The 27,239-nt window shown below is 42.8% G+C and overlaps 1 protein-coding gene across 30 annotated transcripts in view; it reads right to left on the bottom strand.

Moving 5' to 3' along the window:
• Positions 1–27,239, bottom strand: part of MAGI1 (membrane associated guanylate kinase, WW and PDZ domain containing 1) — a 337,856-nt gene that overhangs the window by 77,753 nt on the left and 232,864 nt on the right. For all 30 annotated transcript variants that reach the window (XM_071439416.1, XM_071439423.1, XM_071439422.1 and 27 more), the window contains exon 3: positions 10,141–10,260. In XM_071439416.1, the coding sequence (XP_071295517.1) occupies positions 10,141–10,260 (120 nt within the window). The remainder of the gene's footprint in view (positions 1–10,140; positions 10,261–27,239) is intronic.

Here is a 27,239-nt window from a genome sequence, read left to right as displayed (position 1 = left end):
CAAACCCTATGAGGAACATTTGAAGGAACTGGGGTTGTTTAGCCTGGAGAAGAGGAGGCTTAGAGGTGACCTTATTGCTCTCTACACCTTCCTGAAGGGAGGCTGCAGACAGGTGGGGTTGGTCTCTCCCACCGGGCAGCACTGACAGAACCAGAGGACACAGTCTCAAGCTACATCAGGAAAGGTACAGGTTGGATATCAGGAAGAAATTTTTCACCAAAAGAATAATAAAGTACTGGAATGCTATTCCCAGGGAGGTGGTAGAATCACCATGTGTTTAAAAGAAGACTGGCCATGGCACTTGGTGCTACAGTCTAGTTGAGGCATTAGGGCATAGGTTGGACTTGATGATCTTTAGAGTCTCTTCCAACCTCATTATTCTGTGATTCTGTGAAGGTATTTTGCACAGAGCAGAGGCCCAAACAGCCAGAGCAGCTCCCAGCTCTGTTCCAGCTGGGGTAGCAGGACAGCAGCACGAGCAGGTTTGTCTGAACAAGGTGTGCTCCAGCCTGTACACAAGGACGTGGATGCAGCTCCACGGGAGCAGCAACACTTTCATCTTCTGTTCATCATCTCAGAATCTTAAATGTACATTGATGCATAATTTATGGGGAGAAGGAAATTACTGCTTCTGGAAAGAGCCTCTAATGGGTACGGAGGCTCTGCGAGCAGGTTGCAGTTTCTGCTAGAGAAATAATTCTTATGCTCTACATACTGCAGAACTGTTTTATACAAAAAGAGGTGGAATGGGGGAGAGGGAGTGCAAAGGGAAAATATAAACGTAGGTGGGCAGAAAAAAAAGAAAAAAAGGATAATTAACCTTGCTCCCACCTATCCTCTTTCTCATGAAGAACAACACTACTCTGGGATTTTGTGGGTTTTTGGGCTTTTTTTAGGTTGTTGCTTTGCTTAGTTTTCCAGAGGAAAATAAAAGTTTCTCTAAGGATATTAACTGCTAAGCAGAGGGAGCCATGTGTGTGCCATACACATGAAAATGACTTTTATTTATAGCACTGCACATCACTATTTTATGCAAAAGTTATTTTGGGTCTGTTTTAACTGGTTAAATTCTTTAGGATGGAAGCAAAAAGGAGGATGAAGGGGATATATAGATGCTGATAGTGTGGGTTTTATTTCCCCTGGACAAGAGCAAAGCACAGATGGCACCATCCCTCCTCCAATTAAGGAGAAATGTATGATTATATCTTTGAATTTTGTTCCTCTTCAGCTCCTCTAGCAACAGCAAAGCTGGAGTTCCTACCAGTCCACAGAGAGCTGTTCCTCAACAGAAAAACAGGCTTCTCTAAAGTATTTCAGGATTTCTTACACCAAAATCATGAGTCATTTTTCAAACCAGCCATGGTTGCTGGTACTAGCATTAGTGAATAATTGCTCTCTACCAAGACAGTGTGTCGTTTTAGAGGATCCCTGTAAATATAAATGAGCATATAAAAAGACCAAATATGAATTTGAGCATGGCTCTCCATGTGTGGGGCTTTTGGGAAATGTCGCCTCTGGGGCTGAACTTTTCCTTTTTCACCACAGGAGGCAGATTAAGCCTGAGTCAATACTCGAAAAAATCAGAGCTCTTCCTTCAGATTCCCACAAGGACAAACAGGTTGGGGAAATAACCCAGCTCATGATGAAAATCTTTAAAAGAATGCTCTAACCCAGCTTCCAGGTGACATGGAAAATGAGAGAAAATGGAAATGCTATCTTTCCCTCCTGTTTGCTGGATGCAGTCAGCCCTATTTCTCTTCTCTAAGCAGTTATTTTTGAAGACATGGCATGTGGGCTTGGGCGTGGGAGCAGACACACTATTAGGGGGGACTGGTAAAAATAATCATCAAACCTCATGTTTCATCCTCAACATTGGAAATAGAAAATATTTACACTGTGACTCAGAAATCCAAACATGCTCCATTAACAACTGACAGTGAACAGCCCAGCAAGAGTTTTACAACACTCAGACTTGACATTATTCGTTCAAATTAAATCTATCAATGTTTATGAAGAAACATACATTTAAAAATAGGCTTTAACAGTGTTTTGTGAGCCACTTGTAAGCCCAAAGAAGGGGCTAACTTCATAGCCAGTGTAATTTGTACTGAATATCCAATCAGCTCTAATTATTAACAGCATGTTACATGTGCATACACAAGCATCTGTCATCCCAGAGGATCCCAAAACGTTTCCTGAAGTCAGCACAGCAGTTAGGGCAGGACTCCCCGGGGTGCTGAGCTCAGGTGAAGCTCTGCAAAACTTCTGAGGATTCTGACCCCAGCAGGACGTCTCTGTCCCCCAGACAATGGAGATTTCCAGGACAAGACTGCAGGAAATTCTACTTTTCTGAGGAAATGCCAGTTCTGAGGCAGCCAGTGTGGCAGGAATGGCACATTCCCATGTGCAATTCCTATGGGAACTGGGCCTCTACTCCTTACCCTCCTCTTAATCACACTTGGATCCTGCCTCCAGCACCTGAATTAATAGCTAATAACAACCCACTCACTCCACAGATGCACACACCATTAACTGAATCCCTCGTCAGCACTTTTCACTAACCATTATTTTATTCAGTCCCTTGGTGCTTAAAACTTACTTAACCACAGCTGAAGTCTGATGGCAGCATCTGCAGCCAAATCCATGACTTAATCCATACACTCTGAAGCACCACTCAGGAGAGTGCACAAAAATAACAATAATAATGAGAAAACCCAAACAGAAGAGTTCTTTGGAATGAGTTTATTTCTTTTCATCTCCTTAAGTGTCGGCAGCTTACACATTTTAGCATCGCACCCAGTAATTAGACTTTGGTAACAGCTTATCACAACAATAAGACAAGTTCTCATCATCATAACACTTCCTGCTCTGCCAATTCAAGCAGTGATCACAATCAATGAAAGCATTCTATAGCAGCTTCCACCCTGTCCTGAATTAAAGCAAATTTTCTAAAATTTAAAAAGAAAGTTCTATTGACTGACAATGTTGCTTTTGGAAAATTTGTCTTACATGCCAAACAACAAAGCATTCTTATTAAGTATTCTCCAGATGGGCAGTAAATTTACCTTAAATTGTTTGTGTGACCTGAAATTTAAAATACAATTCACAAAAATACACCAACTAGTTAAGTAAAATATCTATGAATCTATTCCATAACACCCTTGAAATCACACCATTGAATTCAATTCCATTTGGGCTGAAATGACTCCATCCAGCCAAGATGCCATTCCTGGAATGGGTTGAATGCACAAGAAATGGTTGAAATGCAGAAGAAGAGAGGCACAATCATGCAGGTTCAAAAGTGGAATGGACACTAAAGCAGAGAAGGAGAAGGAGACCATGGAGGCTGCTGGGGTGGGGACAGGGAGCTGATGTGGAGAGGCAGAAGAAGGCAGAGTAGCTAACTGCAAGGTCAAACATGAGCTTGAGCATTAATTCTAATGGTGCAATTACAGCAATTGAAGAATGTGCTCCCAAACCACATATTTGAGTTACTTTAACCTGTAGGTGTTTGCTCTGCATTCTCCTTTCTGGTGAAAGATGTCTATGCCTGGGACTGAGAGTGCATTTGTGTCTCAGCAAAGAACCAAGCAGAATTTTACTGATTTTTTTCTGAATTTACTGATGCCTACATGTGAATTCTAATTTTGCAGTTACAAGAATCCCAAGAAACTCGAAAGCCTCAGTGCAGCACAGAGGGCCCTGTGTCCATGAGAAGAGCATCTCATCTTCAAAGCCACCACTCTGTGCTAACAAGGACTCCATTTATAGCTCATGTTTCAAAAAGCACTTCATAGCTATCTGTCTTGGTGAAAATGGGTATTTTGGGAAAGACACTTGGAGATAAGCAGCAAAATTAAGCAAGGCCTTGACACAAAGACTTGAAATGCAATTATTAATATAATTGTTTTATTTTCTGAGACTCAGCTCCTCTTCTCTGCACTGTACAAGAACATAAACAATTGACCCTTAATTTTAGCAGGAGAGCTTCTGCTCATGTAATCCAGCAGGAGTGCTTGTGTCTGATTAGCACAGGATGAGTTGGTTCCTGGGAGCAGAGCTCCTGCCATGGTGTTTTGTCTGTTCCCCTCCCAGATCACATTCTGCTACAGATTTCCACATCTAGATGACAGATCTGGCTGCTGTCTGCAGGATTCACCTAGCTGCAACTGCACATTGATTAGCAATTGCCTTGAGGAAATTCAGAGTATCCAGGCAACCAGGAGGAGGCTGCAGATGCAGCAGCTGGATCGGAAGGAAAACAGGCAATGAAGGAGAGCTTAGAGAAATTAACCCACAATATTTACATTTGCTTGAAACAGGAAATTCTCTGTCAATTTTTGTGGTTATTAATGATGAGGTTAAGTGAAAGATCAGTTTGGGTTTCTTGTTAAATAAGTCAAACTGTTACAAACTGCACGTTTCAAATAGGTCTGAAATTTAACATATACTCCAACTAGTGTCCTAAAGGCAGTGGCAGCACAGGAGAAAGTCACCCACAGAAGAAATCACTCTTGCTTACTCTCATTTTTGCTGTGTTATCACTAGGTGTTGCCACATGCTATTGTTAGCACTCATGTACAAGTGTATCCAAGCACACTTAAGGCATGGAAAAATCCAAAACCAAAGCAATGATACTAAAAGTAATAAACAAACAGTACAACCTTGTTAGCATGGACCAGGAGGGGGCTGGGGAGGCTCAGGGTGTTCCATGAGACCAGCTGTGCTCTATCAGCTGCTATATCCACATTCAAATAGATTTTAAAAAATCATAGGGAACATAAATAAACATGTATTTGTGAATGGCATATACAGAAAGCAGGAGAAGCAGCTGGAAACACCCTACCTAGCACAGGGCTGTAGGAATAAAGAAAACACCCTGTCAAGCCACTGCAACATGAAACTCTTCTTGCAAACAGTTAAATATTTATTTGTGTAGTCCCACCATGGGGATGTGTCCCATTAGCACCTCCCCTCTCTGGAAGGCAGTGGCAGGGAGCTCTGCAGGCAGGGAAATGCTGCAGTCTGGGGAGCCCAGGCTGCCTCTGCAGAGGAGCTGGGTAACACCAGCAAGGAGCAGCCACTGCTGGAGAGCCCCAGGAACATCCTGTACCAAAAAAAAACAATGCCAAAATGTGCCTGGGCTGCTAGGAACAGCCTTCAACACATTGAACTATGGTTACACAGTAAATGATGCCTGAAATAACCCGAACTCTAACTTAAGAAGAAAGCAACTAATTCACCAAATCTCTTTTTTGCCAGAGGTGTTTGGGAACCTTTTCCCTGAGGTTTGTGTTTTAAAGCACATGAGTGCTAATGAACAGTTTCTGACAGAGCTCACATTGAGAAACTTGTTATTGAAAGTGCAGAGAGAGGGAGAAGGCAGTCAGGAATGCTGCAGGAGATTCAAAGCCACTCTAAACCCCTATCAGATATTAGAATATTTGCTTTCAGAGAACAAGAGTTACTCAGGTACCACTTCAGCTGTTTGCAGAATGAAGCATTGTTATCAGATGACACTTCAGTACAGCAGCACTCAAGCTTGGTTAGCACTGATAATTGTGCATATACACAACAAGGTGTTGCCTTTTTTTCTCTACCAATGGTTTAAAAAATAACAAGACCAAAAGCAAGCATAATATTAAGAGCCAAAGATAGAAGAGGAATCATCCTGCAGAGCACAGATATTAGTGTGTGGATATTCAGTGTGACACATTATAAGGGTGCTAAAGAAGCCATTATGATTTATTGAGACAATCTCTAGTCCGGAGACAAAAATCACTGGATCTGATTAATGTGTTATTCACCTGCATGGGCATCCCCAGTATCTGCCACCCTTCCCCTCCCATCTTCCCCTCACATTCTGCCTGCCACAGGCTCAGCTCTCATTTCCAGGTGGGACTGAGCTGGTGACACCCACAGGCTGTGGAGGCACCAGCAAAAATAATCCACCCATTTTGCTGAAGCAGCTGGGGTAGTGTGGCTGCTGCAGAGGAACCCAAGGAGAGCAGCACATCAGACAAATTAGGCTAAGGCATCTTGATTTGAAGCGTGTTGCTGAATACACCTCTCTACTTGGGCTGAAATTCAAACTGCACTATTAATGTAATTTATTACAATCATTAAGAACCACAATCGGAGACCCTGTCTACAGTAGGTAGTTTTATATACTTTGAGAATGTTAGCAAGTCACCCCATTACATCTCAGTCATGAGACTAATGCAGATTACTTATTACTTCTCTTGGCAATCACATAACACTTGTCCTGAGAATGAAAGATGATGCCTTGACAATAATACTCCATAATGTAATAACCCTTCACATGTTATAAAGTGCAGCACTTTTTCTTTTGAGGATCACTAAGTGCTGGGCAGGCATTCACTCACACAGCCTCACCAAACCCTGGCGATGCAGCCATCCCCATTCAAAAAGCAGCCCCCCTGCCCATGTCCCTGTGTGCCTGTGCACAGCTCCCATCTGCAGGGCTGAGAGCCTGACTGCAGCACAGCCCTCCAGAACACCGTGGCTTCCCCTCTCCCCCTCCTATTTCCAACAGCAGATAGCTGCAGGCACAGGGGATCTGCTGAAATATTAATGAGGAGAGAAGTAAGTGTTGTTTTAATATTCTTCAGGCCAGTAACCTGAAGTATAGAGCAGCTACCTGATCTGCCCAGGGCCACTCAGCAGCTGGGGAAAAAATGAGAATAAAATCTGGAAGCGGTGGCTGTGCTCAAAACAGCCCTCCCTTGGGCTGCCTGCGAGAGCCTGCAATTCAAATGCAGCAGTAATTGCTAAATAATTAGTAACCTACACAATTACTTCCATGCATCCATCAGTATTTTCTGCCCTGAAGGAGCAGTCAATAAATGCCTGAGACTACAATTACAGTGATTTCCTATCCAGCAGAAGGCCTAGACGATGTGCAGCCTAAAAAGAATTTTCCTTCCTAATGAGTATTGTCAATGGGAATTTCTAATTGGCTTGAGAGGGTTGTGTGCAGCACACACGTGGGGCAAAATCACCAATACTGGGGCAGCACCACAGCTCTGGGCAGGTCTTCCAGCTCCAGCTGCTGGATTCATGTGATTAACATGGAGCTTTCATCAGGGGAGGAAAGAAGTTGTTTCTGGGCTTTATGGTTAAAAATCAGGATGTTAAAACCCAAACTGAAAACCCCAGGAATTAAGGTTTGCCAATGCCCCCTCCCACCTGATTATATTTTTGAAGCCTTTTGGGTGCAGAACACACCAGGGAGATGAGAGGTGACCAGAACAGCAGCTGCCATGCCTGCTCTGCCTTCACGGGCATGGGAATCAAAAGCTGCCCAGGGGAACCTATTTGGAGTGCACCAGAAGAAATAATAATGGCATTACAAAGCCCTGCAGGTCAGCAACACCTCTTTTCTCCTGTTCAGCTTGCACTTTCTCTTTGCAATTAGAGCACTTTCAAAATCCAGGTTGTTCTTTGAAAACCTGATACACTTTCCTACTTTTTTATGGTTTCCAACTCTTCCCTTCTGCTTGTTCTTTATTCTTTCCAAATCAATAGATCTGTATCAGCATCAAAGTCCTGTGTATTACCCCTCTTCTGATGCCTCCCTGTTTTCTGATCCTTCTCCCCAGAATTCTCTTCAGTAACTGTTATTAAATGTTTCTGTTGGCTCTTCTTCTGTAAGATTTTTCCCAGTGACAGAATGCAGGTGACTTTATGTCCATCTTCTCCACCACCACGTGCTGATGCTTACAAGGCCAGAAGGGTCCTTGGGACCACAGTAACCCCACCAGCCTGCTGGAGCCACATGAGCTTGTGGCTGGCACACAAAAACTTCCCCATTGCTCATCCCTACAGTCCATTTCATAGCATTCCCCTTCCTTCATCTCTAAATCACTTGAGAGCATTAAATCACAAGCAACCCCGTCTCTTCAATTGTTCTGATTTCTACTCAGCACAGCAGGTAGAAGATTATTTCCTTGTGTTGGGTTTTATTTTTCTGGTTTAGAATAAGCCACCACTGATCAAAAATACAGTCAAATTTATCATGGTGGAACTCCAATTAAAAAGAATATGGCAGCAAAATACAGCAAAAAAAAAGTGATCATTAAAATATCTAAGACTATAAAGCTGGACAATAACAGAGATTTGGCCATTAAAAGTCGAACTTGCTTTGTGGTTTGGGTTTTTGACAGATTTTTTTTATAGACAAAATCACTTGTGATTGCAGCATCAAGTCTGAATCACTCCATCTTCCAAGATCTAATCAAGATCAACACTGTCTTGATCGATACAGCTGTAAAATAAGATTTCCCAAAAAAAGTACAACAAAGCTATTAAAGAAATCTCGGAAGGCAGCAAAATAATTTCTTTAAGCCCTAAGTGAAAAATGAACTCTATTTATTCCACATTACAATCAAATAGTAATGTGTCTTGATGCATATGTGCACACATGCATCATCATTATTTGCTTTATTCTTATTGATTTTTCCTTCCATGGGCCAGCACTCCAGAACCACAATGCACCAGCATCACTGATGTCAACGGGCAAAGAAGCTTCTCAGCACTTCTGACAAATTATTCCTTTCAAGTTCAGGCACTTCTATCACCCACAGAAATGAAATACACATTAGACTTATGAGAAATCAACCTCATCTCCAGCAACTGAAAAGAGCAAGCCACGAAACCTAAACAGTTGAGCCGCTGCTGCATATAATCACATAAGCAATGAAATGACTGTGTTCTAACTGTCCCAGGTGGATTCAGCATTTCCTGAGAACTAATTCCCAGCATGTCCCAGGAGCCAGCTTACAGACACTTACCCATTTTGTCTTTCCAAGTGGAAAGGTCACTAGAACAAATAGATCAGGAAGCAATGGCGAGGCCTTTCAGCTGATCTATTTCAGGCACCACGACAAAGAAAACTAATTTGGTGTTATAATTAGAAACACAGAGAGGAAAAAGCTCATTTTGGAGAAGAGCTGCTGCTGGAACGTTAGCATTGGTGCTGATGGAGCTAATCAGCTCGGAGAAGTGGAAGAGTGAAACCAAATTATACATTTAGCATCTTCATGCAAACCAGGTCTGCAGCTGGGAGTGAGCATAAGGTTTAAAGGTGCCCTTAAAAAGGAGTTTTTAAAGAAGTAGACAAACAGCATTTCAGGACTCTTTCGTCAAACCCTGAACACCAAAACCACATGTCACAATTTTTCTGCTCATGTTTGATGACTACTTTTCAAAGATTTTGGCTAGTTGTGTGTGTTTGTATTTATAAATGTATTCCATATTTCTTATTATAAAGAATAATTAGAATAAAGCTGCAAGGATAGGACTTTTTCAATCCCTCAGATTTACAGAAAGAACCATTAAACTTCTTTCAAATGGAAATTTGAAATGACTGAGCTGAAGTGCACTGGAAGGACTTTCAAACCTGTAAAGTATTTCTTTTCATTGTCTTCTCAAGAGGTACATTTGAATGTTCTGAGGAAAAAAACCCAACCCACTCCAAAAAGAGTTTTCAATTTAAAGGAGCTACAGACTGCAGATTTAGTTACACAAATCCTGTTGTGTACCTAAAAATGGCCAATTTGCCTTGCATTTCTCTGGAGCTGTTTTTGCTCTCACCCCGGTGACATTTCAGTGCCCCTTGGCTGTCTCAGTCCTGTTGTTTGCAAAGTTGTGCTGTAAAAAGGATCAACACAACAACCCAAGTTATAAGCAATTATCCAAGAATAAGAAAAAAAAAACCCCACAAAATCAGTGCATCATGTAGCTGCATAGTGACACACAACTGGGTGATGAAGGAGTGTATTGAGGGAAGATGGAGGGAAAGAGAAAGAGCAGGAGGAAAGAAAAACTGAACAAGGAGATGAGCCCTAGTGGACACAAAGGATAAATGCACACTACCCCAGTATGTTACAGGATTATATATTGGATTTTCCTGGCCTACTGTTGATCTTTTCAGGCAGTTAACTTGAAGGCAGAAGATAAAAGCACAGGAAAACTGGAATTCCCTCTCTCAGGTTCCAGAGAAAAGGGAAGCAGAGCACCAGGATGGAAAGCAAGGTCCTAACTTGAGTGAGAGTGATACAAATGTGGTATCCCACCATAGGTATCTGAAGTGCTTTTTCACTGCCCCTGGCTCCATACCTTCATAAGTTCCTACTTCCAGAAGGGTCCCACTTCGCTCCAACTCCAGGAATTCCTCCACAGTCAGAAAGTTATAGTCCACACCAGGCACTTCTCCTTCTCTTGGAGGGCGGGTTGTGCCTGAAAGGAAAAAGTAGAACATTATCAGAGTTGTTTTCTTATCAAGAGTTAAGAAATAAGTAACAAATTCCCACAAAGATACCAGAGTATCTGTAAAACACAGTTCTGTGAGCTACAAGGGTCAAGTTTGAAGTTAGGAGCCCATGTAAAAACAAGACACAGCTTTCAGGTTGGACCGGTGGCACCAATTAGAACAAAACAACTGAGGGATGTTTCTTGTGTTCTCAGAAAGACTCTGGCAAAGAAATCTCTCATCTCTGTGTCCAGAAACACAGCTGGAAAAGTTTGGTCCTGGGAATATGCCAGTAATTAATTTCCTACTGTTAGCATTGTCTCTCATACTTCACTAAAACTGCAATCTGTATTACCAGATAAGGCAACTATTTTCCAGGTTCCATTACTTCTGTATCACTAGCTCATCAAATGTTCTCTCACATCATAAACATAATTTCTCCCTTGTTTCTTCTTACTGTTTCATCTCTATTCATGCTATTATTTTTTATTCAGCATTAAAAAGTAGCATGAGATGGTTTTGATGCACCATCCACGCATGCTCACTGAAGAGACAACCTGACAAACTCTTCTCACAGAATTCACCTACAAGCTGGTTCCAGTTCAGGAATATTTTGAGCAATAAGTCACACTCAATCTCTCTCTCCAGCACTCAACAATTTCTGTAGTGCCCATGGAGAACTGGCTCTGATCACTGCCACTCTGCCAGCTCTGAAACTCTTGTCCCTTCTGGCCAATTACAGCACTCTGAAGCACAGTGTAACATGCACAGTGTAACATGAGTCATTTCATGACTTTTTTTTCCTAAGATGACTTGGGATGCTGCATTTTAGGTCACTGAGCACAGCTTCATTGATAAGGATCCATTTCTGTTCAACAGCCCTTATTTTCCATGACTCTGGATTCTTTACATCTGAGATTAAATATAAATGACAGATTTACAGATGGTACAGGAAACTGAATTTTGGAAGAAAGACCAGAGTTACAGAGTTGGAGGTGTCTGAATGCTGTGGCTGAAACCAGTCTGCTGCCTTGGGAATAACTTCAGAGCTGTGGAAACCATACCTAACATTTAACAAAGCATAATTTCTCACTTCTGAGGGACTCTTCTGGCCCCTGGGCAGTGTCTTCTCAGTGCATACAATTTCTTAAACCCTTTATAAAAGGACAGAAGAAAGAATAAAGAAGCTGAGCTTCTGAAAACTAATTGGGAAGATTCCAGTTCTCAGAAGTTGAAAGAGCATAAATTTACCATGCCTGCATCTGGCAAATGTTTTCCTCAAGTGCCAGGAAAGCGGAAAGTCTGCTTATCTCCTATTCATCTGAGAGACTGCTCAAGAGGTCAGTCTTGACAGAGTGACACCCTTGAAAGACTATCACTAGATTAATTTCCTTGATTGACATCTACTTTCTCTAACATCCTCCATTTCTTGTTTCAAAATAGAAACTCTCTTTTTTTATTATTTACCATCAGCCTTCAAAGAGTCTATAAATTCCTGTGCTTTTTCCATCATTCCTCCTCTTGGAGCTTTATGAATGGGTGAAGGAAGGAGAAAAAGTAAGGAAGGGGATGGAAATAGTGATGGATATCTGTACCCTGCTAGCAGAATTACTCTTTCGTACTTGAAAAGGACTCAGTCTTGCATTTTTGTATTTCTGAATCCTTCTAGTAATGCTACAACAGTTTTTACTGGGTAGATTGTAACAGAAGACAACTTTCTTTCACAGATCTGATCCAGAGGAATGCAGGAGCTGCCCCTCCCTGCCCCATGCTGGTGCTTCCATCCCAAGGCAAGCAGAGAGGCTCACTCAGGCCCCTCCTTGGCACACCAGGAGCATGGAGCACACACCCAGCAGCCAGGATGATCACAGCCCAGTGCCACATGTCCTCCCTGAGCACTGAATTGCCACTGAGGCTCTGAGGACCCTCCCCAGGGCATCGTGTCTGGTGGCCACTGCCCCATTCCCCTAAACCTGGCTGGGAGGGGGAGGCAGGAAGGATGAAAAGCCACACCAATAACTCTGACCAGTGGTGTGCTGTAGCTGTCCCGTGCCCAGAGCACAATGGAAGTGGGAATTAGACTCTCTAGCACTGCTCATCAATCAGTGAATGTCACCCCCAGCCATGTGAGCCGAATGACAAAGATCGGGACTGTGTTTTCCCAATAACTACTAACACATTGATGAGACACAAAGATCAGGATTGCTTTCACCTTATCTTTTAAAGCCTCTCCTTCTCTTTATCTTCCCACAGAGCATATTTATTAATCATTTTTTCCTTCCTTCTGAATTTTTATAGCGGTGAAATTGCAGTCAGCAGTTTACTAGTGCTGGCTGCCTATTTGACATGACAATTATATCTCTGCCATAATTCCTCTGAGCCATTTTAATGGATCTATTTGTTTCATCTCAGTGTTCTTAATTTCCTGAATATGTTCAAGTCAAAAAAAAACGCAGCTGTGCCTGCAACACACTCAGAAAGCATTAGGAAAGTCACCACAGAAAAGGAAAACATTGCATCACAGAGATAACATTTGTCACCTCAGCTGGTCCTCAGCAGCAAACCCAGGGAAAATAAAAACTGCACTGGCTGGGATATCTTATCTGGGCGAAGGAAAAAAAAAACCCAACAAGTTTCCATGTTGCTGTCTGGAGCAGAGATTGCTTGCAGATGCTCGGGCTGTTATCCTGCTCCACATCTGAGCAAGTGTTACCGACTGCGATCCAGGCAGGCAGGCAGGGGGAAGGGAGAACCCGCCTCCGTTCTTCTCGGAGCAGAATGACAGGCTGCCGGCTGGACACACGCCTGGCAGATGGCATTTCAAAGAGTTTCCATGAACCATCTGGGATGTGTACAATGATTACAAACCGCACTTACAACAAAGCCAGAAGGGCTGCTTCGCAAGGAGGGTGGGGGGAGAGGGCGGGCGGCAAGAAAAGGGGGGAGAGAAGAAAGCCAAGAGGCACAAACTCCGCGACTTTTCCCAGGCACAACACTGGGAATAATCGGCACCTTCCAGCCAGAGCCTTCTCACAGGCTGGAACAACTGCTCCGAGGCTGGGCAGCTTGTGTGTGTGCACAGGGCAGCAGCATCACAGCCTGCCGGCCACCACTGGAGCGCTCTGCCGATCGGCTCCCTTTGTAATTGTCTCCCATCACTAGCACGGCTTAATTATGTACGAAAGCAAAGTGTGTCTATCCTCCTTCCTCCCTTAAATCGCATTTCAACTTCCTTTCCACAGGATGGTCTTCAGCGAAGGGGATGTACTTTTTATCAGAGCTAATAGCAGGTCAGACCACTGCTAATGGCAGAATAAATTGAGCACAATGAGAGCTGTATTTAGCCCAAACAAAAGATAAGACACTCCACTTGAGAAGATGAGCCAATCATATTTAAATATGTTTAGTTGCCTGTCTTGTTTGCATTGAAATATTAAGTGGCATGAAATCTTATTGCCTTTAGGTACCAATTTAGCTAATTAATTTGAGCTATGTCCATTGTGTGATTACCTCAGAATTGCTAATGCTGCAACAAGAAGGAACTGGAGGGGAAACTGAGTGGCTACCAACTCCTTCTGCACATTTAATGGTTCATAAGCTTTCAGTCTTATCTAGCTAGCATTTCCCACAGCATACACAACTAGTTAGATACATTACATTCAAGGGGAAATCCCTCAAATTTCCTGTAACCACAGAAGATTTAAGAAAACAAACAAACAAAAAGGGCTACTGGTAGCATTGCAGTTTTTACTTTCTCTTGTGGGCTGGAGGAGTAAAACTACATCTAACATGAGTGGCTCAGATGAAAGGTTTGCCCAGCTGTTGGTTTGGTTATCACCCCCAAGCTATCTGCATCCCAGTTTATTCATGTATCCCTAATGCTTGGGCCACAGGAGAGGGATCTCCTCATGGGCTGGAGACCCCACCTGGGAAACTGCTTCTAGACACAGGTGAGTTTGCCCAAGGAGAGCTCAGTGCTGTACCTGAACTAATTAGAGCTTGTGCACACATGCCTAGAATAACTGGGCTGTGGCTCAGATGTAGTGATGCCTATCAGCTACTCTGCTGAATAATTTAAGTGCCCATTATAAAAACAAATAGCTTCTGCTGTTGTGCTGCCTATCAACCATGCTGACACTGACCCAACACGAGCCTCAATTATACCATGGCCAGACTGTTAATATACAACTCAGGGGCTGTTTAGTTCTTTATCCAATCTACCAGGCCTTCAAGTTAAGCTGTTAATATTCACTGATGCCCTGCTGCTAAACTAATCAGAGTCTTGCTTATTGTAATCTAAAAATAAGACTTAATGGGGCTGCAGTCACTTCAATTGCTTCCATGTAAAAAGAGAAAAAAACATTCTTGGACAGTAATATTGTTACTGAGCACCAAAACCAGCCCCTAGCAAGTCATTTGGAAATCACCATTTCTAGTTCAGAATACCTACAACTCCCATCTGCAAAGCAGTAATTTCTGCAAACTCCTTCTCCAGTTCCACTGGCTGGCAGTGACAATCTGGTGAGCCACCAAAATACATCTCATCAAACCACAAGCCATTTGCTCCTCATCTCCACTGACCAGCATCTCTTAAAATGACAGATAATGTGGAAGCTGTACACTCAAAGTAATGACAACAGTTGCTACAACCATATTTTATACGGGCTCAAGCCACTGGTGGTCAGCAGCAGTGGGTGGAACTGCAGTAAATAAGATTTTAATGTGAAGTGTGCAGGGATGCTCCTGACTCAGGAGGCTGCAAGGCCAAGTGCTGCTGTGGGAGCTTTGGGAAGGCTGGGGTGGGAGGAAAGCAGGGTGCTGCTCTTCCCCTTGTCCTAAAAAACTAGTTCTAAAAAAGTGGAATTTTTGTTCATTCAGCAAGAAGAGACTGCTCTCATCACCTACACGGAAAAATCCTTCAGCTGCTAAAGAAGAAACACATTAGGAAAAGCAGCCCCTTTTCCCTCCCACTGTGTTTGGAGGTCACCTTCTTCCCTCTCATCACAGGGTAATTTGGAGAGCCTGCTTTGGCTCTCCTGCATCTGTTGGCCTATGGTGCCAGATAACTGGAAGGCAGAACCAACTTCACAGATCTGCTAATAGCAAATGGAGGAGGGAAAAGACAGAGACAGCCTGGTCTGACTCCACAAGAGGGAACCTGATCAGCAGCCAAGCTCCAGGCAGAACTTATCAGCAGCACAGTACTAAAAACAGCCTTATCCACACTCACAAAAATAAAGTGTAACCTGTCTGCAAGAAGACACTGGACACAGAACTACCTTATCTTACTGACTTCTGGGGTCACTCAGACTAGGAATACCTTATTTTTTCCCAACAGAAGTAAAAGGAATTGTATTTGGATGTTGTTGTGCAATCCATTATACACTGTAACCCCACGTACCTGTGGTAAGGGGTCACTCATAGGTGTAACTATATAAAATATGGGCATTTCAGACAGGCCCAATCTGTTACAAACCAAACATGCTCAGCTTATAAATACAATTTTCTCCTGAAACTTGAAACTCAGGCAGCCCATTCTGGGATTTTAAATTCAGTCCATCCCTTCTCCAGCCAGCAACTTGACACCTTATAAACCCCAAAAACGTGACAAGCATTCAAGGTGTCTTGGTGGTGGAGGAGCAGAAATTCAACCCAAAGAAGAATGTGTCTGCCATTAGAAATGAACTCCCAGCCCTGTTAATGATGCACACACAGGAACTGATGCTGATTGACTCTTCCTGGCCACACACACAACTGCAGGAAGAAAAGCCAATTTCTGTCACTGTGGTCAGCAGGAACAACTGATTAAACCCAGAAAAGAGCTGACCAAGACAGAAGTGTTTCTGTTTCAGAGAGAAATGCATTTCATGGCTGCTGTCTACAGCAATTTTTCTTCCACGGAGGAGACGGAAGGGATTTTTATAGAAAAGCTCCTTCTCCCACCTGTCTTTCCAGCAAGTGGCCAGAGAAGGATCCCAGAGCAGCAGCTTTTGAGGAGCCCCTCTTGTCACAAGGCTGTACCAGCCATGCCCAAGGGTGCTGGCAGGCTGGCCCTCAGCACACACAGGGGCTGCCCTCCCTCTCTCTGGGGTGCTGTGTCCAGTTCATCTCCCTGCAGGCTGGCCCTCAGCACACACAGGGGCTGCTCTCCCTCTCTCTGAGGTGCTGTGTCCAGTTCATCTCCCTGCCCTTCCCCTCGCAGAGGCAGGGCCTGCCCCGAGCCTCCCTGGAGAACTGATTCAGCCAAGCCACACAGCACAGCTCAGATTGTGTAAACCCTCCAGGCAGCAAGTTATTTTTGTCCTTTATAAATCTATTTTTGGTATTTCAGTGGCCTTCCCCGCCACCAAATAAGAGCACAGATAATCTTCAACACATTTATCCTCGGAGCGCTCTGAGGTAAAGAGAGTGGGTTTGTTTCTGGTTAATAGCACAAGACCAGCCAAACCCAGGCTCTCAAAGGACTCCAGGAACCTAATTCTGGAGAAATCAATGGGATTTAGGAAACCCTACAGATCAGGATCAGGGCCTAACAGATTAAAAGGGACAAAAATAACTTGCTACAGTGTTGGGGCTTTGCGGACTCATCTGTGTGTGTTGTGAAACACCAGGGCAAGGCCAGGCACAGCCAATTCAGCATGTTCACTCCCCACTGTAATATCATTTAAAAAACCCCTGATAATTACCTGATGACAAGAAGTAAGGGTATAAAAGCTGCCACACTCCCCAAGAAAGCCGTTGTAAAAAGATCTGTTTAAGGATCTATGCCAAATATTCCAACAGAGCATCACCCCCCTGACCCAAGTACCACCAGTGCTTCTCCTGCCATGTGGAACTTGCTAATGCAGTCACAGCCTCTTCATGTGTCCTTAGAGCACTCATTTGCTTTCTCCTAAGCAAAGAAAAGAGTATCCTGGTACCAAATAAAGCATAAAAAAAAAAAAATATTCTCGGGTTCCCAATAGCAGCAGCTCTAGATCCCTTCCTTTGAGTGATTGCTGTTACCTCACCAGACACCTGCAGCCAAATCCCTCTTATTTCCCACGAGGTGGGACACCCACCAAGAAGATTAAACTTCATGAACTAATGAGTTTGTCATTAATCCCGTGTTCCTGGAGTCCAACAGCATGACATCCACTAATTTAAATTGTGAACTGCTGATGAAAAAGCAAACTATGTACCTCCTTGGCAAGAATACCTTAGCTGTAACTATGCACAGTTCTATTCATTCTAATATATGGATTAGTGTAATAAAGTGTAATTTTATAAATCAATAAAGCTGTAGTAATGAGATTGCACTGTAATGTTCTGCTTCTAAATACTGGCACAGAAATGAATGAAAATTGCCATTTGTCTAAGTGTGGATGCTACTTACAGAAAGTGAAATTAGCTGACAGTAAATTAACAAGGTAATTATATACATGCACTTATGTTCCATTTCTCTCACATATACATTTTTAGAAGCTTAGATAATTCTGCAGCCACAGCACACACCTTTATTTCAGAAGGTCCACCTTTCATCTTTGTAAAAATTATCATAGTTACTTTCAGTAGAAATGTCTGTCTTGGGAAAGGTCGGCTGAGGGTGGTAAATTAAACACATAACTGGATAATTACAGAGCATCCTGAGTAGCTGGTTATTTTTAATCCTGTAGATCATTCACTCTGGGCTATTTCCACTCAAGCCCAGCCTGACCCCTGAGGTGCCTCCACATCAGTCACCTGCAGCCTCACCACTGAGGCAGAGCAGTGGAAAAGCACAAAGTGGATTCAGATGATTACTCCATAACAATGTGCACATCTGTATTAAATGCAACAGGACAAAGGTGTGTGTGGGGAAGTGCTTAAAACACCCTTAACTCACAGGAGACCTGGGATGGAGGGCTGCTCCCACACATTCAGCACTTTTAAACAAATACTTCATTGTCTTATTTACACTTTCACATTTTAGGAAGTAGTTTATCAGGAGGTATAACCTATCATGCTTTATATCTGCTTTTTTCATGGTTGCTTGCAGAGCTATCTGATTTCTCCAAACTGCCAAAGAGAAGGTGTAGCCCACTCTGAGCTTCATAACTCATTTTTAAACCAAGCTATGAACTGGTCCAGTAGCAGCATCCAGCTGCTGAGAAAGAAAACAGCCATTGACTCCCTGTGATGTTTGGCTGAGGGGCTGGATTAAAACAGTATTAAAAACTGTATTTCATTAGCTATCAGATCTTCACATGGCTTGGTACAAGTTTTGAGTAGGTTGTAGAGAAGTAGAACCATAGAGTAGGTAAGATAATAAATCTTACCTATTAATAGAAGTATTTATTCCTAAATAAGATAAATAATGATTTTTAATATTTATTTAATATTAAAATATTATTTTTTTATATTTAACATTTAAATAATATTAAATATATAATGATATATTAAGAAATGGCTCTCAAACCTTTTGCCTGATGTTCCAGACCAAAAGCTGGGAGAAAAGGGCTTTGGAAAAGATGAAGGGACAAGACAGAACATTTGGGACTGGGTACACTGTAAACTCTTACAAGGTGAATTGCCAAGTCACAGAGCACAGACAGACACAAAACCAGGGAAGTCTGATCAGCCAAGCTTAGTTTTCCAGAGAAAACTTAAGGGTTTTATAAACATTATACCTTTCCAATCCTTTACCAATCCTTTTTCCTGCCATGAAGCTGTAGAGGAATTTTCCCATTTGGGAGAAGACATGCAGTGGAGTTTTGAAGCAGAAATACAGTGAACAAGAACACAATGACCAGTTTTACCAAAAAAGAATGAAAACTTGTTTGGGCAGTATGTGGGACTATTTCATCCAAAACAAGAATACCCTGACAGTCACACTCCCAAGGCCAGAGATTTTAATTTCTGGGACTGGAAGGCTCCTGCAGGGTCCATTCACCTGGCTGGCATCCCCCATCTTCGTGTCCTTTGTTATCCCAAAGGTTGGCAGCTCACAGCCTCTTGTCTGGGGCTCTCACCCACAGCTCAACCTGCATTTCAATCTCCATCTCAATCTTTTGAGCCCAGCACCCTGGACCAGGTGCATTCCTCAATAGCACTCACTACTACATAAGCTGACACCACTATTGGAAGAAAAAAAATGCAACTCTTTTCTGTAAAGCTGGATAAAACCTTTAAATTCCACAAAACAATATATCCTGTTTGCAATTCTACTTCAAGGCTTCATTCATGCCCCTAAGATCAAATACAATCATTAAGCTCATAATAAATGGCATTTCCAACACAGACTGAACACCTGCAATTCAGTTTTTCTTCAAAAACAATGCTTGCTTTTCACATCTGCATACACATATGCACATGTATCCATGAAGAGATATTCTGCACATAAAACCCAGAGTACTAAATTTCAGATTATTTGATGTCCAACAGCTCAGCTGCCTCAATAGAGATTTTTTACCTCCTTTTGCTGTTTGTATGGCTGATATAAAACACAATGTGGGTCATCCCTGTTTGGGTGTGATATAAAACTCCTTCTTTTGACTTCAATTGCCCTTTCAACAGACCTCTAATTTGTAGTTAAAAGCAAATAAAACACCTCACTTAACAGCAGGAAGATCAGTTCATTAGTCTAATCTATGTAAAATTCCACCACAGAAAGAATCATAGAAAACATACTGTTTTCTGCCTCAAATTTGTTTCAGTGACCACATCCAGTCTACTGAAAAGAAAGAGTCAGAGAGCTTTTTTTTCCATTAAAAAAAAAAAACCCAACAAAACACAAGAAAACCAAAAAAACCACAAACAAACAACTAACACACACCACTACCACCACCTCCATTCAACCACACATCCACAGGACATCAGTATAGTTATTAAAAGCAGTCTTTTCCCCTGAACAACCTACACTGAAAACACTGTCTCCATGGAATACCTTCTCCCCTAGCCCAGAGCCATGAAATGCTATAAAACTAATGGACTTTGAACTGTGAGAACCTCATCACACTCTAGGAGAGTCAGAGTCTCCTGTGGCTCCTCAAGTTTTGGCTCTGCCCACTCATCAACTCCTGGATCAGATGGTTCTTTTTCCCTCACAAATCTTCCCTGGCCTTTACTTAAGCAGCTTTCCAGCTTTGTATTCAATTCTGCCCAAAAATTGCAAATGCCTGTGCTATAGCAAGGAGGATGCAGAAAAGTGCACTCCTGTAACCATATGGATGCACTTGCTGTAAATCTCAAGGGAAGGACCAGAACAGCAAATCTACCCAGCAATATGCACATTTAGGCACTATTCCCTACAGATCCTGTCCCTTAATTTTACCTGTTCTTAACTGCTACCAATGCCTGCATTTTTTTTTTCAGTAGCTCTGTATGCAAGGCATGTTTTAGTCCTTCATGATTGCTATCACTTCAGCTGGTTGAAAACATTCTCCTGGTTCACCTTCTGTGATGCTGATTAGATAACAGCTCAAGATGCTGAAAAAATGCCCAACATTGAAAAGCTGATTGGTGTTTGAGTTTCAGATTCATCCCTATTGATAACTGGAATGTTAAAATGTAAAAAAAAACAAATGCATACATTTAAAAATCTTTTCTTACGTCACTGAAATAAGAACTGTTACAATGTTTTGTTATTTACAGTTCCTTTGCTACAAATTCCACATCCACCTGCTCTAACACAGAAAGAACTTGTCGTTTTCTAAGTGCAATGGAATACTAAAGAAAATTCAAGTTCCAATACATTCTCTTCACTTTTAATTAAAACATTTCCTGGTACAGCAAAAGCCTACTGGTTAGGTAGTGCATAACTCTGCATCTGTGCAGTCCAAAATTAACTGTCATGTTATTGATAATGTATACAAGCTTCTCCATTGATTTTATTGCCTTTCCAGTTGTACACAAACAATAAAAACCTCGCCTACAAATCCTGTCATCACCTAAGAGTTTCATAGGATACACTCTCACAGGGTGCTTTACTCTGCCTTTCTGAAGCCAAGCAACACCCCTATAAAATACTCCAGTGCTTGGCTTAAATGATCTTTGCTTCATTTCCTCTGATTACCTCCAGTTCTACCTTCTCCCTGGTAAATGTCCCTGCGTACTCGTTTACAGCCCTGCGTCCACACAAAACAATCACTCCATCACGTTACACACCCCATCATTTTATTAACTTCTTGCAAATCATTTTCTGCGAGTGCCCCAATTTTAAATGTCATTTTAAACTCATTTGCTGGTTTATCAACACCCTGTTGGTGCTGCCTGGGCACCAGACACCACCAGATGCCCCAGGGAGCTGTGACACCAGCAGCTCCAACTTTCACTGCGGTGAGTAATTCCAGAGCATCTCCAGGTCCCCACCACCACTGATTTGAGTCCAACATAAATAAACAGCACACAATAATTATCCTCATGAAACTGTCTGGCAGCCCAAACAAATGAGCTGTTCTTTGTCTTGCCTCCAATTCCCTGCAAAGAAAAACACCACCAGGTTTTAGCTGGCAGTTGTGTTGGCGTCACAGGGAGGATAAGGAAGAAATCCTCAACACCCCAATTACCTCCTCAGCTTAGACATGGTTGGTGGAGAGTGCTGTGATCTGAGGTGTTGAGAAGACAGTTTCCCCAGAAATCTGATTTCTCATGCTGCTAGATCACTGCATGCCTGGAAAATGAATGCCTGGAAGCACACAATGAGACCCAGGCTTCAGAAAAACCCTGAGATGATTTTCTCTTAGAAGTGTCTGTATGTTATTTGACTTAGAGGACAGTCGAGTGATTACCAGAGATAGACTGCTCTTTTCTTCAGCACAAGAGTATCATATGACAGATAAGACCTTATTAAAAAAATAAAGTTTAGATTTAAACTCCAGCACTTATTTTCAAAGTGTGAAGCATTTATCCTTTGACAGCTGTGTTGAGTCCTTCAGAGGAGAGATGCAGGTGAAACCACTCTGCCAGACAGATGCTGGTACAGAACTGATAATGGGACTTGCTGCAAATCACCTGCTCAGTTCAAAGCACACAAGTATGCCAATTGCTTCAAGACCAATTTCCCTGATTGGTGTTAAACATATGCTCAAGCTTTTGCAGGGTAACAGCCTCGGGGCAATAAATGTTTTGTGGGAAAAAAAAAAAAAAAAAAAAAAAAATTGTGTTTTGGTTCTGAGTCAGGACACTGCTGATTTAAGATGCTCCCTACTGCTGCCCATGGCACTGGTGGAGGCGACAGGGCTGGAGAGAGCCAGTAGTTCCATCTCCCAGCACCAATTTTAAAAGAAATATTCTCTCATCCTGTCAAGGATGAGTTGCAGAAAGGCAAAAAAAAAAAAAAAAAAAAAAAGAAATCCGTACTGCACCCACTGCAGTACGGCAGTACGAGGGTGACCAAAGTCCGATAAATGAGGCATCATTTCATTGGAGACATTTTAAATATTTAAAATTAAAATAAAACAAACACCCCCAATCTTCTTCCACCACACATCGAAAAACCCGAGCAGGTCTCATTTGTCAGTACATTTGCCTTCAAAATACCTCCAGCAAGGTGAGAAGATGAAACTGTGCCCGTTTTTCAGATGGGTTCTGGAGGCCCAGAGCAGCCAAGCCAATTAGGAAGGAAGCAGCAGGAGGTCACTGGTGTCCCACAGCTCTGTGGCCAGCACACAATGCTGGGGAGTTAAGAGCATTACTGCTCTGGGATGCTGATCTGTACAGATAAACGTGACAGGCCTTGGTGATGGCTTCATCACAGGGAACTGCTGACTCAATATTCAGGCATAATGGCAAGAGCTGTTTATGTGCATACATTGAAAAACAACAGATGACTTCTGGAGCAAAACACATGGGGAAAATTCTTTCTCCAGGCGATACAAAAGAGCCAAAGTAGCTGAAGCACTTTCCCACAGTGACTGTGCAGTAAAGTAAATTAGGGCTCTGAACAGCAACCATCCATTATCCCATGTATTTTAGCAATTCTGAGATTAATAACTGGAAAGGGCCAATAAAACAGCGTTAGAAGAAAACACACATCCTTTTGATGAACTGCCACTCACTCCTTTCAGATCACTTCATACCTCAACAGAAAATCTGAAGTTTGAAACATTCACTATAGCACTTTTTCTACCACTGTTGCCATTTAAATTCTGCTTTACACTTTCTAGATGAATGAATCACATTAATTATTTCTTTTTTCCCCTCTGACTGTTCAGCCAAATTAGGCTACTTCCAGAGTTGAAGGGGAAAACGCAATCATTAACGCTTCCAAACACACATTTGGCAGAAAACCATGCAGAAGGGAAGACATTCCTGTGAGCTGTGAGAAATCATTGTCTATCACACAAATACCATCTTCTCTTTTATTGTTGTAGCTGTCTTTCACCTATACAAATTTTACTTGAGATAGGATAAGACTGTAAACAAGTGTATTTGAAAATCACAACTCTGAGACAACCTTCAAAACAAATAAAAAGTTATTAACACTTGTGTTGGGAGCCAATTCTACTAGGTTAGAATTGTAAAACCTGCAGCTTGGAGGGATTCATTCATCTCTCTTCTAACTCTTATCATTTCTTCCCAGCCCTCCATCAGAGACCACAAAACTGTTATTCTGAGAGCTGAAGCTGATTTCCTGGATCATTTTACTCAATGGGAAATCTCATTTATTATTGAAAATAACAGAAACTTGACCTTCCCTGGAGACTTTTACAGAAGTTTAGACTGGAGGTGAATTTGTCCAACCTGCATAATGCAAGTCAATTCCTCCCAGGGTAAAGCAGCTTTCAAAGGGAACGAGGCTGGTAGAATTGACCCTTCTGTGCATAATTAATGCAACCATTGATCAGCCACAGCTTGGATTAGGAATTTTTTTGAAAGATAAATGCACAGCGATGAACTTACACACTTTTAAAAAGTCAAACTTCGAGAGCCATGCTTTGATCAATGAGAGGCTCTTGCTACCACACCCAAGCAGGTATTTCCCATCCATGGCACACAGATCAGGGTCACTCAGAAGGAATCTTCACAGCAGACAGTGGCAGCTGTGACTCTTGCTGTCCATACAGCCTCTCTAATGGACAAGTGAGTGCTTTCCTGGTTTATTCCCCACCTGTGCAAACGATTCCCATTAGGATCAGTGGGAGCGTGGAGGGTGTGGCCATGAGAAAACACAATGAAAGCTCAGGGGCTGAAAGTATCCACAGGCTATCTGTGGTACTATTTCATGACCCTTAGCTCCTCATCTCCTTGGAAACCATGGCTACAATTTACCACAACGTGTGAATTCACAAATAATAATTAATTAATTAGAGTGGTATACCTGCTAGTCAGGTAGCAATGGTCACAAAATTTATAGAACTGGATTTATAAAGCTGCTTATTCTCAGACATTCAGTGCTGGCTTTTCTTTCTCCCAGGCCTAACAGAACTGCAGAGGAAAGCAAGTAGTTTAATTTGTACACTCTGTGTTACACAGGCCAGTAGCTTTGTGGATTGCTGATGGCACCTGTTTACTCAGTGACATCCTATTTTCCCATACACCATTCCCATGGTAAGGACTTCAGATTCCCAGGGTACTATTTAAATGTCTAGTTAAAAACTATAGCACTTACAGGTAGATTTTGAGAGAGCTCAGTATCAAAAATTCAAGTTTGCAGGAGGACTGGCTCTGCAGTAGCAGCTACAAGTGGTCAGTGGCTTTGAAACCATGAAGAGCAGAAGAATAACACCCCCTATCATGTCTTTCACAGATGATGCTTAGGTAAAGCTGCTCCTGCCTTCAGGTAGAGGAATGGATTAAATTACCTCCTTCAAGGTCTCCTCTAAAGTTTGAAAATCACAGGTGCTGTAATAACACTGTAATAATGTAGCAGAATTTTCAAGAGGACCATGCTGTTGTAAATTATGTCAGAGTTGTAACGTGTGCTGGTAGAGGAGGATTTTTCTTTTCAAAGGTATCCAAGCCAACTCATTCATCTGTTTAGAGCAGGTCTCTTTGAAATGAGTTTTTACAAAGTGCACATCGACGCTGCAGTCACTCGAGGACAGAGCTCAGCAGCCAAGTATTTATGGATTTGTTAGGGCAGGTGCTGCATCTTACCAAGGGCAAGAGATCATGTGTCTGGATTATGAGCAGCACTCAGCTTCAAATCCAGCCAAGGACTTTTACACACCTGTGATCAACACTTTGCAGCACAGACAGAGCCACACACTCAATCACAGAATATCCTGAGTTGGGAGGGATCATCGAGTCCAACTCCTGGCCCTGCACACAGGACACCCCAACAACCCCATTGTGCACCTGAGAGCATTGTCCAGACCCAAACTCTTCCCCCAAGACCCCGGAAGCCCAGCAGGGCTGGGAGACGAATGATGATGGAGAAGGGATGGAGGAGGGATGGAGGAGAGTGCAGGGTGGGACTCACTGCCAGGGCAGCACTGTTCCACCCAGCCCGGCTCTGCACACTCCAGGATTGTATTTAATAATTTGAATACATAAATTTTATATCTATATATATTGCTATACAATCGTTCTATATAGAGCTGTTATATGTTGTCATTTATAACTCTATAATCAATATGCTTGTTATAAATAATTACAGATGATCCATAAGGACGAGCCCTTCACGACAGAAGCTCCGGTGACCAGTGGGGACCCCGCTGACCGTGCCCACTCCTGGCCAGACCAGCTTTCCTCCCTGTTCCACCCCAGCATTCCCAGGGCACAGTCCCGGGGGCTCACAGAGCCCTTTATTCACAGGAACAGTCAATCCCCTGCGCTGTAACTCGGGTTTTAGCCCGCAGCCCCCGGCTGCCGCCGCCTCCCCGGCTCCGCATGCCGGGACCCCGATCCCCGGGACCCCGCTCACCTCCAGCCTGGGGCAGCCGCAGCCCGGTGAGCCCCACACCTCCACAGGCAGCCTTACATAGCCCCGCCTGGCAGATTAAAGGTTTAAAAGTTCGCGTTCCCACCCCCTGCTCACCTCCAAGCTGCCCTCCCCGAGCCGCTCGCACATCCCCGCCTGCGGCTGCTGCCAAAGGGATGTTCCATACCATGGAGCACCGTGCTGAGTATAGAAAGCGGGGGAGTTGGAAAAGAGGAGCTGATCACTGTTTGGGGGGCTGAGCCTTGGTCAGCAATTGCATTGTGCATGGCTTGTCTGTTTTGGGTGGAGCATTTTATTCCTTCCTCTTTTGCTCTCATTTTCATTAAGATTAGTGTTGTTATTATTATTATATTTAGTGTTATTATTATTCTATTTATTGAAATAAATTGTTTCAATTATTAATTTTTTTCTTATCTCAACCCATGAGTTTTACTTTTTCCTCTTTTCTTCCCAGTCCCACTGGAGGTAGAGGAGAGTGACCAAGCAGCTGCATGGCACATCCCTGGGGGCTCTCAGCAGGCTGCACTTGGATTTAAAACAACACCAGCTGATTTTGAATTATATTCTGCACAACCTTGCAGACAGCTGAGGATGATGCTCGTGGTCCAGGCAAATGAAAGCTGGTAACACACAACTGGAAGAATGCATTTAGAAAGAGATGGATGAACCAAAAGGCCCATGTTCTGCAACTCTCAGCTTTGTACAGGAATGCAGTTCCTTGGCTTAGCACATCATGAGACCATGGTGATTTCCTTTCCCTTCCCCCTTCCCCTTCTCATACCAGTTCATACAATTTCCCCCTCTCTCACAACCAGGGTTTCAGTCCCTCTCTTGGACAAAAAATAGGTGAGATCAGAAGGAAAAAATGCCTGTTTTTTGCATAATTTCACTTATGTCAGATTTGCCCCCAACACATAAAACAATTTTTGGAGCGTGTTAGCTGTTAAACCTCTGCTAAATTAGATTTCTCTCTTCCTCAGCTGCTTCTACCCCACAGCAAAGGCAGGGGACAACCTCTGTTTCTCCTGGAGACTGAAACTGCATCATTACAGGTGTTTCTGGTACCCTTGGCCCACAGGTAGCACATCCACAAGAGTCAAGTGACTCTATCCTTCAAATGAG

The sequence above is a fragment of the Agelaius tricolor genome, unplaced genomic scaffold, assembly GCF_023055355.1.
Source record: "Agelaius tricolor isolate 1412-34295 unplaced genomic scaffold, bAgeTri1.0.p SCAF_14, whole genome shotgun sequence".
Lineage (NCBI taxonomy): Eukaryota > Metazoa > Chordata > Aves > Passeriformes > Icteridae > Agelaius > Agelaius tricolor.
The sequence above is the reverse complement of the archived record's forward strand: the minus strand, read 5'-3'. Positions and strand labels throughout refer to the sequence as shown.